Source organism: Mobula hypostoma, chromosome 9 (assembly GCF_963921235.1).
Source record: "Mobula hypostoma chromosome 9, sMobHyp1.1, whole genome shotgun sequence".
NCBI lineage: Eukaryota > Metazoa > Chordata > Chondrichthyes > Myliobatiformes > Myliobatidae > Mobula > Mobula hypostoma.
This window is the reverse complement of record NC_086105.1, coordinates 87,135,209-87,156,359: the sequence shown is the minus strand read 5'-3', so window position 1 is coordinate 87,156,359 and position 21,151 is coordinate 87,135,209. Positions and strand designations below refer to the sequence as shown.

Sequence of the window (21,151 nt, the reverse complement as noted above, 5' to 3'; positions counted from 1 at the left end):
TCCTGTCACATACTCTGACCTGACACGGTGATGTAATCCTGTCACAGGCTCTGACAGGATACGGTGATGTAATCCTCTCACAGACTCTGACCTGACACAATGATGTAATCCTGTCACACACCCTGACAGGACACGGTGATGTAATCCTGTCACAGGGTCTGACCTGACAAGGTGATGTCATCCTGTCACACGCTCTGACCTGGCACGGTGATGTAATCCTGTCACAGACTCTGACGGGACACGGTGATGTAATCTTTTCACAGACTCTCTGACCTGACACGGTGATGTAATCCTGTCACAGACTCTGACCTGACACGGTGATGTAATCCTGTCACAGACTCTGACAGGACACGGTGATGTAATCCTGTCACAGACCCTGACAGGACACGGTGATGTAATCCTGTCACAGACTCTCTGACCTGACACTGTGATGTAATCGTGTCACAGAATCTGACCTGACACGGTGAGGTAATCCTGTCAAAGGCTGTGACAGGACACGGTGATGTAATCCTGTCAGAGGCTCTGACCGGACACGGTGATGTAATCCTGTCACAGACTCTGACCTGACACGGTGATGTAATCCTGTCACAGACTCTAACAGGGCACGGTGATGTAATCCTTTCACAGACTCTGACCTGACATGGTGAATTAATCCTGTCACAGACCCTGACAGGACACAGTGATGTAATCCTGTAACAGACCCTGACAGGACAGGGTGATGTAATCCTGTCACAGACTCTGACCTGACAGGGTGATGTAATCCTGTCACAGACTCTGACAGGACACGGTGATGTAATCCTGTCACAGACTCTGACAGGACACGGTGATGTAATCCTGTCATAGACTCTTGCAATTCACTGTGATGTAATCCTGTCACAGGCTCTGACAGGACACGGTGAATTCCTGTCACAGACTATGACCTGACACGGTGATGTAATCCTGTCACAGTTTCTCTGACCTGACATGGTGATGTAATCGTGTCACAGACCCACTGACCTGACACGGTGATGTAATCCTGTCACAGACTCTCACCTGACATGGTGATGTAATCCTATCACAGATTCTGACAGGACACGGTGATGTAATCCTGTCACAGACTCTGAACTGACAGGGTGATGTATTCCTGTCACAGACTCTAACAGGACACAGTGATGTAATCCAGTCACAGGGTCTGACCTGACATGGTGATGTAATCCTGTCACAGGCTTTGACTGGACACGGTGATGTAATCCTCTCACAGACTCTGACAGGACATGGTGATATAATCCTGTCACAGACCCTGACAGGACACGGTGATGTAATCCTGTCACAGGGTCTGACCTGACATGATGATGTAATACCGTCACAGACTCTGACAGGACACGGTGATGTAATCCTGTCACAGGCTCTGACAGGACACGGTGATGTAATCCTGTCACAGGGTCTGACCTGACATGATGATGTAATACCGTCACAGACTCTGACAGGACACGGTGATGTAATCCTGTCACAGGATCTGACAGAACACGGTGATGTAATCCTGTCACAGGCTCTGACAGGACACGGTGATGTAATCCTGTCACAGGCTCTGACAGGACACGGTGATGTAATCCTGTCACAGGCTCTGACGTGACACAGTGATGTAATCCTGTCACAGACTCTGACCTGACACAGTGATGTAATCCTGTCACAGACTCTGACCTGATACGGTGATGTAATCCTGTCACAGACTCTGACAGGACACGGTGATGTAATCCAGTCACAGGGTCTGACCTGACATGGTGATGTAATCCTGTCACAGGCTCTGACAGGACACGGTGATGTAATCCTGTTACAGACTCTGACCTGACACAGTGATGTAATCCTGTCACAGACTCTCACCTGATACGGTGATGTAATCCTGTCACAGACTCTGACAGGACACGGTGATGTAATCCTGTCACAGACTCTGACCTGACACAGTGATGTAATCCTGTCACAGGCTCTGACAGGACACAGTGATGTAATCCTGTCACAGGTTCTGACAGGACACGGTGATGTAATCCTCTCACAGAGCCTGACAGGACACAGTGATGTAATCCTGTCACAGGCTCTGACCTGACACGGTGATGTAATCCTGTCACAGGCTCTGACCTGACACAGTGATGTAATCCTGTCACAGACTCTGACCTGATGCAGTGATGTAATCCTGTCACAGACTCTGACAGGACACGGTGATGTAATCCTGTCACAGGGTCTGACCTGACACGGTGATGTAATCCTGTCATAGACTCTTGCAATTCACTGTGATGTAATCCTGTCACAGGCTCTGACAGGACACGGTGAATTCCTGTCACAGACTATGACCTGACACGGTGATGTAATCCTGTCACAGTTTCTCTGACCTGACATGGTGATGTAATCGTGTCACAGACCCACTGACCTGACACGGTGATGTAATCCTGTCACAGACTCTGACCTGATATGGTGATGTAATCCTGTCACAGACTCTGACAGGACACGGTGATGTAATCCTGTCACAGACTCTGACCTGACACAGTGATGTAATCCTGTCACAGGCTCTGACCGGACACGCTGATGTATTCCTGTCACAGACTCTGACCTGACACAGTGATGTAATCCTGTCACAGGCTCTGACCGGACACGGTGATGTAATCCTGTCACAGACTCTGACCTGACACAGTGATGTAATCCTGTCACAGGCTCTGACCGGACACAGTGATGTAATCCTGTCACAGACTCTGACCTGAAACGGTGATGTAATCCTGTCACAGACTCTGACAGGACACGGTGATGTAATCCTGTCACAGGCTCTGACCTGACACGGTGATGTAATCCTGTCAGAGACTCTGACCTGACATGGTGATGTAATCCTGTCACAGACTCTGACAGGACACGGTGATGTAATCCTGTCACAGACTCTGACAGGATAGGGTGATGTAATCCTGTCACAGGCTCTGACCTGACACGGAAACAACAGGAATTCTGCAGATGCTGGAAATTCAAGCAACACACATCAAAGTTGCTGGTGAACGCAGCAGGCCAAGCAGCATCTATAGGAAGAGGCGCAGTCGACGTTTCAGGCCGAGACCCTTCGTCAGGACTAACTGAAGGAAGAGTGAGTAAGGGATTTGAAAGCTGGAGGGGGAGGGGGAGATGCAAAATGATAGGAGAAGACAGGAGGGGGAGGGATAGAGCCGAGAGCTGGACAGGTGATAGGCAAAAGGGGATACGAGAGGATCATGGGACAGGAGGTCCGGGAAGAAAGACGGGGGCGGGGGACCCAGAGGATGGGCAAGAGGTATATTCAGAGGGACAGAGGGAGAAAAAGGAGAGTGAGAGAAAGAATGTGTGCATAAAAATGAGTAACAGATGGGGTACGAGGGGGAGGTGGGGCCTAGCGGAAGTTAGAGAAGTCGATGTTCATGCCATCAGGTTGGAGGCTACCCAGACGGAATATAAGGTGTTGTTCCTCCAACCTGAGTGTGGCTTCATCTCTACAGTAGAGGAGGCCGTGGATAGACATGTCAGAATGGGAATGGGATGTGGAATTAAAATGTGTGGCCACTGGGAGATCCTGCTTTCTCTGGCAGACAGAGCGTAGATGTTCAGCAAAGCGGTCTCCAAGTCTGCGTTGGGTCTCACCAATATATAAAAGGCCACATCGGGAGCACCGGACGCAGTATATCACCCCAGTCGAGTCACAGGTGAAGTGATGCCTCACCTGGAAGGACTGTTTGGGGCCCTGAATGGTGGTAAGGGAGGAAGTGTAAGGGCATGTGTAGCACTTGTTCCGCTTACACGGATAAGTGCCAGGAGGGAGATCAGTGGGGAGGGATGGGGGGGACGAATGGACAAGGGAGTTGTGTAGGGAGCGATCCCTGCGGAATGCAGGGGGGGGGAGGGAAAGATGTGCTTAGTGGTGGGATCCCGTTGGAGGTGGCGGAAGTTACGGAGAATAATATGTTGGACCCGGAGGCTGGTGGGGTGGTAGGTGAGGACCAGGGGAACCCTATTCCTAGTGGGGTGGTGGGAGGATGGAGTGAGAGCAGATGTACGTGAAATGGGGGAGATGCGTTTAAGAGCAGAGTTGATAGTGGAGGAAGGGAAGCCCCTTTCTTTAAAAAATGAAGACATTTCCCTCGTCCTAGAATGAAAAGCCTCATCCTGAGAGCAGATGCGGCGGAGACGGAGGAATTGCGAGAAGGGGCTGGCGTTTTTGCAAGAGACAGGGTGAGAAGAGGAATAGTCCAGATAGCTGTGAGAGTCAGTAGGCTTATAGTAGACATCAGTGGATAAGCTGTCTCCAGAGACAGAGACAGAAAGATCTAGAAAGGGGAGGGAGGTGTCGGAAATGGACCAGGTAAACTTGAGGGCAGGGTGAAAGTTGGAGGCAAAGTTAATAAAGTCAACGAGTTCTGCATGCGTGCAGGAAGCAGCGCCAATGCAGTCGTCGATGTAGCGAAGGAAAAGTGGGGGACAGATACCAGAATAGGCACGGAACATAGATTGTTCCACAAACCCAACAAAAAGGCAGGCATAGCTAGGACCCATACGGGTGCCCATAGCTACACCTTTAGTTTGGAGGAAATGGGAGGAGCAAAAGGAGAAATTATTAAGAGTAAGGACTAATTCTGCTAGACGGAGCAGAGTGGTGGTAGAGGGGAACTGATTAGGTCTGGAATCCAAAAAGAAGCGTAGAGCTTTGAGACCTTCCTGATGGGGGTGGAAGTATATAGGGACTGGACATCCATGGTGAAAATAAAGCGGTGGGGGCCAGGGAACTTAAAATCATCGAAAAGTTTAAGAGCGTGAGAAGTGTCACGAACATAGGTCGGAAGGGATTGAACAAGGGGTGATAAAACAGTGTCGAGGTATGCAGAAACGAGTTCGGTGGGGCAGGAGCAAGCTGAGACAATAGGTCGGCCAGGACAGGCAGGTTTGTGGATCTTGGGTAGGAGGTAGAAACGGGAAGTGCGGGGTGTGGGAACTATAAGGTTGGTAGCAGTGGATGGGAGATCCCCTGAGCGGATAAAGTCGGTGATGGTGTGGGAGACAATGGCCTGGTGCTCCTTAGTGGGGTCACGATCGAGGGGTAAATAAGAGGAGGTATCCGCGAATTGTCGCTGTGCCTCGGCAAGGTAGAGGTCAGTACGCCAGACTACAACAGCACCCCCCTTATCGGCGGGTTTAATAATAAGGTTAGGATTAGTGCGGAGGGAGTGGAGAGCAGAGTGTTCCGAAGGAGTGAGGTTGGAATGGGGACAAGGTGCGGTGAAGTCGAGACGGTTGATGTCCCGTCGGCAGTTGGCAATAAAGAGATCCAGAGCGGGGTGTCCATGAAGAAGAGGAGGGTTGAAGACGGGAGAAGGGGTCATCGGTGGGGGTGGAAGAGTCCTTGCCGAAGAAGTAGGCTCGGAGACGGAGACGGTGGAAGAAAAGTTCCGCATCATGGCGAACACGGAACTCGCTGAGGTGTGGGCGAAGGGGGACAAACGTGAGGCCCTTACTGAGGACAGAGCGTTCTGCCTCCGACAGTTGAAGGTCAGAGGGGATGGTAAAGACCCGGCACGGATGAGAGCTGGGATCAGAGGGGGGGGGGGGAGGCTGGTGGTGTCAGTGGAGAGGGGAGGGTTGGGGTGAGAGGAAGATGGAGCCTCTGAGGGCCCAGGAGTTGACGGTGGGATCTGAGGAAGACGGAGCTGCGGAGTGGTGGTGGGGGAAGGGGAGACGGGAGTCACAACAGCAGCACATAAAGACCCGGCCTGGAGTTCAAGGCTGGAGTCGCAGTTGGTGGTTGCGCGATCGCTTTGAATATCTCCATGGTCGTTGCTGGAGTCCGGGTTTTGAATATGTCCTGAGGTGTTGGAGCCGCCGAGATCAATGGCAGGGGCCGCAATTGAAAGTTCATGCCTGCTAGCGTCGGGGCCGGCAGGCTCTGGAGTCCGTAAATGTAAGATCTTGCGATCTTTGCCTAGCATGACAAAGTCAAAAAAACGGCGATTGCAGGCGTGGATCCGACGGTGGATGAAATACCGGGTAGGACCATTACAGACGGTGAAGAAAGTGTCCCAAAGGTGTGGAAGGGTCTGGGATAGGGACACCAAGTACCTCCTCATGGCGGAGAGAGTCGCCTTCAGAGCTTGACGGGAGAAGCGGCGAGAGGCAGAGTCAATAAAATGTGAGTACCTGGGATCCTCAGAAGGTCCAAATTGAGAGGCTTGGAAACGAATCCTAAAGCCAACTGGAGTAAGTTGGCGACGGAGGCACGTTCCAAGAAAGGATACATGGCTGTGAAACACGGTGATGTAATCCTGTCACAGACTCTGACAGGACACGGTGATGTAATCCTGTCACAGACTCTGACAGGACACGGTGATGTAATCCTGTCACAGACTCTGACCTGACACGGTGATGTAATCCTGTCACAGACTCTGACCTGACACGGTGATGTAATCCTCTCACAGACTCTGACAGGACACGGTGATGTAATTCTGTCACAGACCCTGACAGGACACGGTGATGTAATCCTGTCACAGGGTCTGACCTGACATGGTGATGTAATCCCGTCACAGACTCTGACAGGACACGATGATGTAATCCTGTCACAGACTCTGACCTCTCACGGTGATGTAATCCTGTCACAGGCTCTGACAGGACACGGTGATGTAATCCTGTCACAGACTCTGACCTGACACAGTGATGTAATCCTGTCACAGACTCTCACCTGATACGGTGATGTAATCCTGTCACAGACTCTGACAGGACACGGTGATGTAATCCTGTCACAGACTCTGACAGGACACAGTGATGTAATCCTGTCACAGGTTCTGACAGGACACGGTGATGTAATCCTCTCACAGAGCCTGACAGGACACAGTGATGTAATCCTGTCACAGGCTCTGACCTGACACGGTGATGTAATCCTGTCACAGGCTCTGACCTGACACAGTGATGTAATCCTGTCACAGACTCTGACCTGATGCAGTGATGTAATCCTGTCACAGACTCTGACAGGACACGGTGATGTAATCCTGTCACAGGGTCTGACCTGACACGGTGATGTAATCCTGTCATAGACTCTTGCAATTCACTGTGATGTAATCCTGTCACAGGCTCTGACAGGACACGGTGAATTCCTGTCACAGACTATGACCTGACACGGTGATGTAATCCTGTCACAGTTTCTCTGACCTGACATGGTGATGTAATCGTGTCACAGACCCACTGACCTGACACGGTGATGTAATCCTGTCACAGACTCTGACCTGACACAGTGATGTAATCCTGTCACAGGCTCTGACCGGACACGCTGATGTAATCCTGTCACAGACTCTGACCTGACACAGTGATGTAATCCTGTCACAGGCTCTGACCGGACACGGTGATGTAATCCTGTCACAGACTCTGACCTGACACAGTGATGTAATCCTGTCACAGGCTCTGACCGGACACGGTGATGTAATCCTGTCACAGACTCTGACAGGACACGGTGATGTAATCCTGTCACAGGCTCTGACCTGACACGGTGATGTAATCCTGTCAGAGACTCTGACCTGACATGGTGATGTAATCCTGTCACAGACTCTGACAGGACACGGTGATGTAATCCTGTCACAGACTCTGACAGGATAGGGTGATGTAATCCTGTCACAGGCTCTGACCTGACACGGAAACAACAGGAATTCTGCAGATGCTGGAAATTCAAGCAACACACATCAAAGTTGCTGGTGAACGCAGCAGGCCAAGCAGCATCTATAGGAAGAGGCGCAGTCGACGTTTCAGGCCGAGACCCTTCGTCAGGACTAACTGAAGGAAGAGTGAGTAAGGGATTTGAAAGCTGGAGGGGGAGGGGGAGATGCAAAATGATAGGAGAAGACAGGAGGGGGAGGGATAGAGCCGAGAGCTGGACAGGTGATAGGCAAAAGGGGATACGAGAGGATCATGGGACAGGAGGTCCGGGAAGAAAGACGGGGGCGGGGGACCCAGAGGATGGGCAAGAGGTATATTCAGAGGGACAGAGGGAGAAAAAGGAGAGTGAGAGAAAGAATGTGTGCATAAAAATGAGTAACAGATGGGGTACGAGGGGGAGGTGGGGCCTAGCGGAAGTTAGAGAAGTCGATGTTCATGCCATCAGGTTGGAGGCTACCCAGACGGAATATAAGGTGTTGTTCCTCCAACCTGAGTGTGGCTTCATCTCTACAGTAGAGGAGGCCGTGGATAGACATGTCAGAATGGGAATGGGATGTGGAATTAAAATGTGTGGCCACTGGGAGATCCTGCTTTCTCTGGCAGACAGAGCGTAGATGTTCAGCAAAGCGGTCTCCCAGTCTGCGTTGGGTCTCACCAATATATAAAAGGCCACATCGGGAGCACCGGACGCAGTATATCACCCCAGTCGAGTCACAGGTGAAGTGATGCCTCACCTGGAAGGACTGTTTGGGGCCCTGAATGGTGGTAAGGGAGGAAGTGTAAGGGCATGTGTAGCACTTGTTCCGCTTACACGGATAAGTGCCAGGAGGGAGATCAGTGGGGAGGGATGGGGGGGACGAATGGACAAGGGAGTTGTGTAGGGAGCGATCCCTGCGGAATGCAGGGGGGGGGGAGGGAAAGATGTGCTTAGTGGTGGGATCCCGTTGGAGGTGGCGGAAGTTACGGAGAATAATATGTTGGACCCGGAGGCTGGTGGGGTGGTAGGTGAGGACCAGGGGAACCCTATTCCTAGTGGGGTGGTGGGAGGATGGAGTGAGAGCAGATGTACGTGAAATGGGGGAGATGCGTTTAAGAGCAGAGTTGATAGTGGAGGAAGGGAAGCCCCTTTCTTTAAAAAATGAAGACATTTCCCTCGTCCTAGAATGAAAAGCCTCATCCTGAGAGCAGATGCGGCGGAGACGGAGGAATTGCGAGAAGGGGCTGGCGTTTTTGCAAGAGACAGGGTGAGAAGAGGAATAGTCCAGATAGCTGTGAGAGTCAGTAGGCTTATAGTAGACATCAGTGGATAAGCTGTCTCCAGAGACAGAGACAGAAAGATCTAGAAAGGGGAGGGAGGTGTCGGAAATGGACCAGGTAAACTTGAGGGCAGGGTGAAAGTTGGAGGCAAAGTTAATAAAGTCAACGAGTTCTGCATGCGTGCAGGAAGCAGCGCCAATGCAGTCGTCGATGTAGCGAAGGAAAAGTGGGGGACAGATACCAGAATAGGCACGGAACATAGATTGTTCCACAAACCCAACAAAAAGGCAGGCATAGCTAGGACCCATACGGGTGCCCATAGCTACACCTTTAGTTTGGAGGAAATGGGAGGAGCAAAAGGAGAAATTATTAAGAGTAAGGACTAATTCTGCTAGACGGAGCAGAGTGGTGGTAGAGGGGAACTGATTAGGTCTGGAATCCAAAAAGAAGCGTAGAGCTTTGAGACCTTCCTGATGGGGGATGGAAGTATATAGGGACTGGACATCCATGGTGAAAATAAAGCGGTGGGGGCCAGGGAACTTAAAATCATCGAAAAGTTTAAGAGCGTGAGAAGTGTCACGAACATAGGTCGGAAGGGATTGAACAAGGGGTGATAAAACAGTGTCGAGGTATGCAGAAACGAGTTCGGTGGGGCAGGAGCAAGCTGAGACAATAGGTCGGCCAGGACAGGCAGGTTTGTGGATCTTGGGTAGGAGGTAGAAACGGGAAGTGCGGGGTGTGGGAACTATAAGGTTGGTAGCAGTGGATGGGAGATCCCCTGAGCGGATAAAGTCGGTGATGGTGTGGGAGACAATGGCCTGGTGTGGGAGACAATAATCCCGTCACAGACTCTGACAGGACACGATGATGTAATCCTGTCACAGACTCTGACCTCTCACGGTGATGTAATCCTGTCACAGACTCTGACAGGATATGGTGATATCCTGTCACAGACTCTGACCTGACACGGAGCTGTAATCCTTTCACAGGATCTGACAGAACACGGTGATGTAATCCTGTCACAGGCTCTGACAGGACATGGTGATGTAATCCTGTCACAGACTCTGACCTGACACAGTGATTTAATCCTGTCGTAGACTCTGTCCTGACATGGCGATGTAATCCTATCACAGATTCTGACAGGACACGGTGATGTAATCCTGTCAGAGACTATGACAGGACACGGTGATGTAATCCTGTCACAGATTCTGACAGGACACGGTGATGTAATCCTGTCACAGACTCTGACCTGACACGGTGATGTAATCCTGTCACAGACTCTGACCTGACACGGTGATGTAATCCTGTCACAGACTCTGACCTGATACGGTGATGTAATCCTCTCACAGACTCTGACAGGACACGGTGATGTAATTCTGTCACAGACCCTGACAGGACACGGTGATGTAATCCTGTCACAGATTCTGACAGGACACGGTGATGTAATCCTGTCACAGGGTCTGACCTGACACGGTGATGTCATCCTGTCACAGGCTCTGACCTGACACGGTGAAATCCTGTCACAGACTCTGATCTGACACGGTGAAATCCTGTCACAGACTATGACCTGACACGGTGATGTAATCCTGTCACAGACTCTCTGACCTGACACGGTGATGTAATCCTGTTACAGAATCTGACTGGACACGGTGATGTAATCCTGTCACAGAATCTGACTTGACCGTGTGATGTAATCCTGTCACAGACTCTGACCTGAGACGGTGATGTAATCCTGTTACAGGCTCTGACAGGACACGGTGATGCAATCCTATCACAGACTCTGACAGGACCCGGTGATGTAATCCTGTCAGAGACTATGACAGGACACGGTAATGTAATCCTGTCACAGACTCTGACAGGACATGGTGAAATCCTTTCACAGACTCTGACCTGACACTGTGAAATCCTGTCACAGACTCTGACAGGTCACTGTGATGTAATCCTGTCACATGCTTTGACAGAATACGGTGATGTAATCCTGTCACAGACTCTGACCTGACATGGTTGTGTAATCCTGTCAGAGACTCTGACAGCACACGGTGATGTAATGCTGTCACAGACCCTGACAGGACACGGTGATGTAATCCTGTCTCAGACTCTGACCTGACACAGTGATGTAATTCTGTCACAGACTCTGACCTGACATGGTGATGTAATCCTGTCACAGGCTCTGATAGGACACGGTGATGTAATCCTCTCGCGGACTCTGACAGGACACGGTGTGGTAATCCTGTCACAGGATTTGACAGGACACGGTGATGTAATCCTGTCACAGACTCCGACATGACACGGTTACGTAATCCTTTCACAGACTCTGAACTGACAGGGTGATGTATTCCTGTCACAGACTCTGACAGGACACAGTGATGTAATCCTGTCACAGGCTTTGACAGGACACGTTGATGTAATCCTCTCACAGATTCTGACAGGACATGGTGATGTAATTCTGTCACAGACCCTGACAGGACACGGTGATGTCATCCTGTCACAGGGTCTGACCTGACATGGTGATGTAATCCTGTCACAGACTCTGAAAGTACACGGTGAAATCCTTTCACAGACTCTGACCTGACATTGTGAAATCTTGTCACTGACTCTGACCCGACACCGTGATGTAATCCTGTCACAGACTCTGACAGGAAACGGTGATGTAATCCTGTCACAGACTCTGACCTGACATGGTGTTGTAATCCTGTCACAGACTCTGACCTGACACGGTGATGTACTCCTGTCACAGACTCTGACAGGACACAATGATGTAATCCTGTCACAGGCTTTGACAGGACACGGTGATGTAATCCTCTCACAGACTCTGACAGGACATGGTGATGTAATGCTGTCACAGACCCTGACAGGACACGGTGATGTAATCCTGTCACAGACTCTGACCTCTCACGGTGATGTAATCCTGTCACACACTCTGACAGGATATGATGTTATCCTGTCACAGACTCTGACCTGACACGGAGATGTAATCCTGTCACAGGATCTGACAGAACACGGTGATGTAATCCTGTCACAGGCTCTGACAGGACACGGTGATGTAATCAGTCACAGGCTCTGACCTGACACAGTGATGTAATCCTGTCACAGACTCTGACCTGACACAGTGATGTAATCCTGTCACAGACTCTGACAGGATATGGTGATATTCTGTCACAGACTCTGACCTGACACGGAGCTGTAATCCTTTCACAGGATCTGACAGAACATGGTGATGTAATCCTGTCACAGGCTCTGACAGGACACGGTGATGTAATCCTGTCACAGACTCTGACAGGATACGGTGATGTAATCCTGTCACAGACTCTCTAACCTGACACGGTGATGTAAGCATATCACAGGCTCTGTCAGGACACGGTGATGTAATCCTGTCACAGACTCTGACAGCACACTGTAATGTAATCCTGTCACAGACTCTGACCTGACAAGGTGATGTAATTTTGTCACAGACTCTGACCTGACACGGTGATGTAATCCTGTCACAGACTCTGACATGACACGGTGATTTAATCCTGTCACAGAGTCTTGACAGGTCACTGTAATGTAATCCTGTCACAGGCTTTGACAGGACACGGCGATGTAATCCTGTCACAGACTCTGACATTACACGGTGATGTAATCCAGTCACAGGCTCTGACCTGACACGGTGATGTAATCCTGTCACAGACTCTGACCTGACATGGTGATGTAATCCTATCAGAGATTCTGACAGGACACGGTGATGTAATCCTGTCACAGACTCTGAACTGACAGGGTGATGTATTCCTGTCACAGACTCTGACAGGGCACAATGATGTAATCCTGTCACAAGCTCTGACAGGACACGGTGAAGTAATCCTGTCACAGACTCTGACCTGACACGGTGATGTAATCCTATCACAGACTCTGACAGGACACGGTGATGTAATCCTGTCACAGTCTCCCTGACCTGACCCGGTGATGTAATCCTGTCACAGACTCTGACCTGACACGGTGATGTAATCCTGTCACAGTCTCTGACAGGACACGGTGATGTAATCCTGTCACAGACTCTGACAGGACATGGTGATGTAATCCTGTCACAGACTCTGACCTGACACGGTGATGCAATCCTGTCACAGGCTCTGACAGGACATGGTGATGTAATCCTGTCACAGTCTCCCTGACCTGACATGGTGATTTAATCCTGTCACAGGCTCTGACAGGACACCGTGATGTAATCCTGTCACAGACTCTGACAGGCATGGTGATGTAATCCTGTCACAGATGCTGACCTGACACGGTGATGTAATCCTGTCACTGACTCTGACCTGACACGGTGATGTAATCCTGTCACAGTCTCCCTGACCTGACACGGTGATGTAATCCTGTCACAGGTTCTGACAGGACACGGTGATGTAATCCTGTCACAGACTCTGACCTGACACGGTGATGTAATCCTATCACAGACTCTGACCGGACACGGTGATGTAATCCTGTCACAGTCTCCCTGACCTGACACGGTGATGTAATCCTGTCACAGACTCTGACAGGACATGGTGACGTAATGCTGTCACAGACTCTGACCTGACATGGTGATGTAATCCTGTAACAGACCCTGACAGGACAGGGTGATGTAATCCTGTCACAGACTCTGACCTGACACGGTGATGTAATCCTGTCACAGACTCTGACAGGACACGGTGATGTAATCCTGTCACAGACTCTGACCTGACACGGTGATGTAATCCTGTCACAGGCTCTGACCTGACACGGTGATGTAATCTTGTCACAGGCTCTGACCTGACACGGTGATGTAATCCTGTCACAGACTTTGACAGGACACAGTGATGTAATCCTGTCACAGGCTCTGACCTGACACGGTGATGTAATCCTGTCACAGGCTCTGACCTGACACGGTGATGTAATCCTTTCACAGACTCTGACAGGACACGGTGATGTAATCCTGACACAGGCTCTGACCTGACACGGTGATGTAATCCTGTCACAGACTCTGACCTGACACAGTGATGTAATCCTGTCACAGACTCTGACAGGACACGGTGATGTAATGCTGTCACAGACTCTGACAGGACACGGTGATGTAATCCTGTCACAGGCTCTGACCTGACATGGTGATGTAATCCTGTCACAGACTCTGACCTGACACGGTGATGTAATCCTGTCACAGACTCTGACAGGACACGATGATGTAATCCTGTCACAGGCTCTGACCTGACATGGTGATGTAATCCTGTCGGAGGCTCTGACCTGACACAGTGATGTAATCCTGTCACAGACACTGACAGGACAGGGTGATGTAATCCTGTCACAGACTCTGACAGGACACGGTGATGTAATCCTGTCACAGACTCTGACCGGACACGGTGATGTAATCCTGTCACAGACTCTGACAGGACAGGGTGATGTAATCCTGTCACAGGCTCTGACCTGACATGGTGATGTAATCCTGTCACAGACTCTGACCTGACACGGTGATGTAATCCTGTCATAGAGTCTGACCTGACACGGTGCTGTAATCCTGTCACTGACTCTGACAGGACACGGTGATGTAGTCCTGTCACAGACTCTGACAGGACAGGGTGATGTAATCCTGTCACAGACTCTGACCTGACATGGTTAATTAATCCTGTCACAGACTCTGACAGGACACGGTGATGTAATCCTGTCACAGACTCTGACCTGACACAGTGATGCAATCCTGTCACAGGCTCTGACAGGACATGGTGATGTAATCCTGTCACAGTCTCCCTGACCTGACATGGTGATTTAATCCTGTCACAGGCTCTGACAGGACACCGTGATGTAATCCTGTCACAGACTCTGACAGGCATGGTGATGTAATCCTGTCACAGATGCTGACCTGACACGGTGATGTAATCCTGTCACTGACTCTGACCTGACACGGTGATGTAATCCTGTCACAGACTCTGACAGGACACGGTGATGTAATCCTGTCACAGACTCTGACCTGACACGGTGATGTAATCCTGTCACAGGCTCTGACAGGACACGGTGATGTAATCCTGTCACAGACTCTGACCTGACACGGTGATGTAATCCTCTCACAGACTCTGGTTCTGACAGGACACGGTGATGTAATCCTGTCACAGACTCTGACCTGACACGGTGATGTAATCCTATCACAGACTCTGACCGGACACGGTGATGTAATCCTGTCACAGTCTCCCTGACCTGACACGGTGATGTAATCCTGTCACAGACTCTGACAGGACATGGTGACGTAATGCTGTCACAGACTCTGACCTGACATGGTGATGTAATCCTGTAACAGACCCTGACAGGACAGGGTGATGTAATCCTGTCACAGACTCTGACCTGACACGGTGATGTAATCCTGTCACAGACTCTGACAGGACACGGTGATGTAATCCTGTCACAGACTCTGACCTGACACGGTGATGTAATCCTGTCACAGGCTCTGACCTGACACGGTGATGTAATCTTGTCACAGGCTCTGACCTGACACGGTGATGTAATCCTGTCACAGACTTTGACAGGACACAGTGATGTAATCCTGTCACAGGCTCTGACCTGACACGGTGATGTAATCCTGTCACAGGCTCTGACCTGACACGGTGATGTAATCCTTTCACTGACAGGACACGGTGATGTAATCCTGACACAGGCTCTGACCTGACACGGTGATGTAATCCTGTCACAGACTCTGACCTGACACAGTGATGTAATCCTGTCACAGACTCTGACAGGACACGGTGATGTAATCCTGTCACAGACTCTGACAGGACACGGTGATGTAATCCTGTCACAGACTCTGACCTGACATGGTGAAATCCTGTCACAGACTCTGACCTGACACGGTGATGTAATCCTGTCACAGACTCTGACAGGACACGATGATGTAATCCTGTCACAGGCTCTGACCTGACATGGTGATGTAATCCTGTCGGAGGCTCTGACCTGACACAGTGATGTAATCCTGTCACAGACTCTGACAGGACAGGGTGATGTAATCCTGTCACAGACTCTGACCTGACACGGTGATGTAATCCTGTCACAGACTCTGACTGGACACGGTGATGTAATCCTGTCACAGACTCTGACCTGACACGGTGATGTAATCCTGTCACAGACTCTGACCTGACACGGTGATGTAATCCTGTCACAGACTCTGACCTGACACGGTGATGTAATCCTGTCACAGACTCTGACAGGACACGGTGATGTAATCCTGTCACAGACTCTGACCTGACACGGTGATGTAATCCTGTCACAGACTCTGACAGGACAGGGTGATGTAATCCTGTCACAGGCTCTGACCTGACATGGTGATGTAATCCTGTCACAGGCTCTGACCTGACACGGTGATGTAATCCTGTCACAGACTCTGACAGGACAGGGTGATGTAATCCTGTCACAGACTCTGACAGGACATGGTGATGTAATCCTGTCACAGACTCTGACCTGACACGGTGATGTAATCCTGTCACAGAGTCTGACCTGACACGGTGCTGTAATCCTGTCACTGACTCTGACAGGACACGGTGATGTAGTCCTGTCACAGACTCTGACAGGACAGGGTGATGTAATCCTGTCACAGACTCTGACCTGACATGGTTAATTAATCCTGTCACAGACTCTGACAGGTCACGGTGATGTAATCCTGTCACAGACTCTGACCTGACACAGTGATGCAATCCTGTCACAGGCTCTGACAGGACATGGTGATGTAATCCTGTCACAGTCTCCCTGACCTGACATGGTGATTTAATCCTGTCACAGGCTCTGACAGGACACCGTGATGTAATCCTGTCACAGACTCTGACAGGCATGGTGATGTAATCCTGTCACAGATGCTGACCTGACACGGTGATGTAATCCTGTCACTGACTCTGACCTGACGCGGTGATGTAATCCTGTCACAGTCTCCCTGACCTGACACGGTGATGTAATCCTGTCACAGGCTCTGACAGGACACGGTGATGTAATCCTGTCACAGACTCTGACCTGACACGGTGATGTAATCCTATCACAGACTCTGACCGGACACGGTGATGTAATCCTGTCACAGTCTCCCTGACCTGACACGGTGATGTAATCCTGTCACAGACTCTGACAGGACATGGTGACGTAATGCTGTCACAGACTCTGACCTGACATGGTGATGTAATCCTGTAACAGACCCTGACAGGACAGGGTGATGTAATCCTGTCACAGACTCTGACCTGACACGGTGATGTAATCCTGTCACAGACTCTGACAGGACACGGTGATGTAATCCTGTCACAGACTCTGACCTGACACGGTGATGTAATCCTGTCACAGGCTCTGACCTGACACGGTGATGTAATCTTGTCACAGGCTCTGACCTGACACGGTGATGTAATCCTGTCACAGACTCTGACAGGACACGGTGATGTAATCCTGTCACAGGCTCTGACCTGACACGGTGATGTAATCCTGTCACAGGCTCTGACCTGACACGGTGATGTAATCCTTTCACAGACTCTGACAGGACACGGTGATGTAATCCTGACACAGGCTCTGACCTGACACGGTGATGTAATCCTGTCACAGACTCTGACCTGACACAGTGATGTAATCCTGTCACAGACTCTGACAGGACACGGTGATGTAACGCTGTCACAGACTCTGACAGGACACGGTGATGTAATCCTGTCACAGGCTCTGACCTGACATGGTGATGTAATCCTGTCACAGACTCTGACCTGACACGGTGATGTAATCCTGTCACAGACTCTGACAGGACACGATGATGTAATCCTGTCACAGGCTCTGACCTGACATGGTGATGTAATCCTGTTGGAGGCTCTGACCTGACACAGTGATGTAATCCTGTCACAGACTCTGACAGGACAGGGTGATGTAATCCTGTCACAGACTCTGACAGGACACGGTGATGTAATCCTGTCACAGACTCTGACCGGACACGGTGATGTAATCCTGTCACAGACTCTGACAGGACAGGGTGATGTAATCCTGTCACAGGCTCTGACCTGACATGGTGATGTAATCCTGTCACAGACTCTGACCTGACACGGTGATGTAATCCTGTCACAGACTCTGACAGGACAGGGTGATGTAATCCTGTCACAGACTCTGACAGGACATGGTGATGTAATCCTGTCACAGACTCTGACCTGACACGGTGATGTAATCCTGTCATAGAGTCTGACCTGACACGGTGCTGTAATCCTGTCACAGACTCTGACAGGACACGGTGATGTAATCCTGTCACAGACCCTGACAGGACAGGGTGATGTAATCCTGTCACAGACTCTGACCTGACATGGTTAATTAATCCTGTCACAGACTCTGACATGACATGGTGATGTAATCCTGTTACAGACTCTGACCTGACATGTGAACAGTTACCTTGCACCCACTAATGCTGCTTGACGTGCAGAGCGCTTCCAGCAGACATTTTTTGGCTGTTCCTCTTCAGTTTCTGGTCAATGCAGTTCACAGGACAGTATTGAAGAAGGATTTGTCAGTGATAATGATGTAGAATGACAAATATTATGGGTAAACACTCAATAAAATTAGTCATTACTTGGCACATTGACCCATTTTATATGTTGCACGTGAGCATGATCTGTTTCATTATCTATCTACATGCTGCATTATCTACCTGGTATAGTTATTAGAAATGGAAGGAAAGTCATGAAACTCAGCCTATTTTGGCAGAAGTGCCTCCTTGTTCTCAGTTCCTGTTGCATGGTAATCTATTCAGACTGATTTAACCTCTGAAAGGGATTAACCTTCCTCTCCAAGCCTTTGTCTTTGAGATTTTACAGACAAAAGTTTGGTTCTGCGTCTTCATCCCTATTTGAATTGTTCATAAGATCTTAAGACATGGGAGCAGAATTTGGCTATTCAGGCCATCAATTCTGCTCCACCATTTGATCATGGCTGATCCATTTCCCTCCCAATCCCAATCTTCTGCCTTCTCCCCATAACCTTTCACTAATCAAGAGCCTATCAACTTCTGCCTTAAATGTATCCAGTAACCTGGCCTCCACAGCCACCTATGGCAAGAATTCCACAGATGCAGTGCCCTCTGGCAAAAAAAAAAATTCCTCCTCATCTCTGTTCTAAATGGATATCCTTCTATTTTGAGGCTGTGCCCTCTGGTCCTAGACTCTCCAACCAAAGGGACCATCCTCCTCATATCCATTTTATCGAGGGCTTTTAACATTCAATAGGTTTCAATGACATACCCTGCTCCCACATTCTTCTAAATTCTAGTGTGCACAGGCTCAGAGCCTTCAATTGCTGCTCACATGATAACCCTTTCATTCCCAAAATCATTCTCATGAACCTCCAATGTCAGCGTATCCTTTCTCAGGTAAGGGGCCCAAACCTGCTCTCATTACCCTGATTGAGGCCTCATTAGGGCCTATACAGCCTCAGTAGTACACGCTTGCCTTAATACCCCGAGTGAGGCCTCATTAGGGCCTATACAGCCTCAGCAGCACACCCTTGCTTGAGTACCCCAAGTAAGGCCTCATTAGGGCCTGTACAGCCTCAGTAGTACACGCTTGCCTTAATACCCTGAGTGAGGCCTCATCAGGGCCTATACAGCCTCAGCAGTACACCCTTGCTTTTATATTCTGGTTTCTTGAAATGATTGTTAACATTGCATTCGCCTTTCTCATCACCAATTCAACCTACAAATTAACCTTTAGGGAATCCTGTACAAGGACTCCCAAATTCCTTTGTGCCTCAGAATTTTGAATTGTCTCCCCATTTAGAAAACAGACTGTGCTTTTGTTCCTTTGACCAAAATGCATGACCATATATGACACTTGCTGATACTGTATTCCATCTGCCCATTCTCCTAATCTAAATCGTTCTGCAGCCTTTCTGCTTCCTCACCACTACCTGCGCCTCCCACTATCTTCATATTTTCCACAAACGTGGTCACAAAGCCACCAATTTCATCATCTAAATCATTGGCGTACATCGTAAAAAGAATCGGTCCCAAGACAGACCCCCCATGGAACATCACTGGTCTTCAGCAGCCAACCAGAAAAGGATCCCTTTATTCCCACTCTTTGCCTCTTGCCAACCAGCCAATGCTCTATCCATGCCAGTACCTTTCTTGTAATATCCTGTCCTTTTGAAGAATTTAGGAAACCCCATTCCATATATTGTATTTACATCACATTACAGTTTTGGAACTTTTGGGAAAAATTGTAAAATTTGAAAACATTTGAATGGTGAAAATTTTGTTAAGAGACGAGATAGTGGGCTGGCAGCTAATCTGTTCCCAGCAGGCAAGGCACTTTAAAAACAAGACTGAGAATCTCTCAAGCTATTTGTTTATGGATTTAATTCCTTTTGGCTCAGGGTGCAGGCTTCTGAAAACGTAACAACATAGGGACTGTGATAGTATCATTGTGGCACTCCTGGAACAGGACATCAACACTCACCAAACTTGCTATCAGAAGCCATACCTGCTTCCTCCACCCTCACCACTGCCCGTTCTGTCAGGCACCTGATCTGGAGCAGCAAACCCAGGCCAGCAGTAAGCTGTTTGTCACCGGACAGGGTGGCAACTTAATTGTGCTGATTTTGTCTTTTGAGTTTGTCTGGTCAAAGTTGCACCCCCTACAACACCTGCATTCCCTTCCACCCCATGACAAATCTGCCTGCCAAAATCTGCCAGTTTCAATGTAATCACTTTGCAGCTTACTGACCTTCTGATGGGGGACCCATCTTGTGACTGGAAGCAGCAGTGTCACATTTGAAAATATTTCTTCTTTTGACAGTGTAAACCAGCAGTATCAGAAATAGACATATAACAACGAAGAGACTTGCTGCCAGGAACACGAAGATGAGGATATTATAGCTGTCTTCGTTGGGTAGGCAGTATTTGAGACTGGCTGGGGTGTCTTGACTTGAGCTTGTGATCTCTTTTAAGCAAAAAAAAAATTAATGAACATAATTCATAAATTATCATTCATAAGAACAATCCCAAAATAAGTAGCATAAAAAGATAATTTTTGGAGAGTTGTTTGTTGTGATTTAGTTGGTTGTAAAAGGGGGGACATATGGATGCTGCCACTTCAGTGCACCTGAATCTTCATACAACATCTAAATACATACCTACCTTCTCTCCCTCTGAGAGCAGGGAAGTATTGTGAAAAGAGCTAGTAGGTTGGGCAAAACTAAGTTTTATGACCTTGCCCTTAAGTACTTGGAAGAGCTAGCAATGTCAGTTTAGTATACTTCC

General features: G+C 49.3%; 1 protein-coding gene across 1 annotated transcript in view; it reads right to left on the bottom strand.

The window, feature by feature from the left end:
• Positions 1–21,151, bottom strand: part of LOC134351297 (tumor necrosis factor receptor superfamily member 13B) — a 59,502-nt gene that overhangs the window by 18,246 nt on the left and 20,105 nt on the right. The window contains exon 3 of the mRNA XM_063057360.1: positions 20,616–20,831. Coding sequence (XP_062913430.1) covers positions 20,616–20,831 — 216 coding nt within the window. The remainder of the gene's footprint in view (positions 1–20,615; positions 20,832–21,151) is intronic.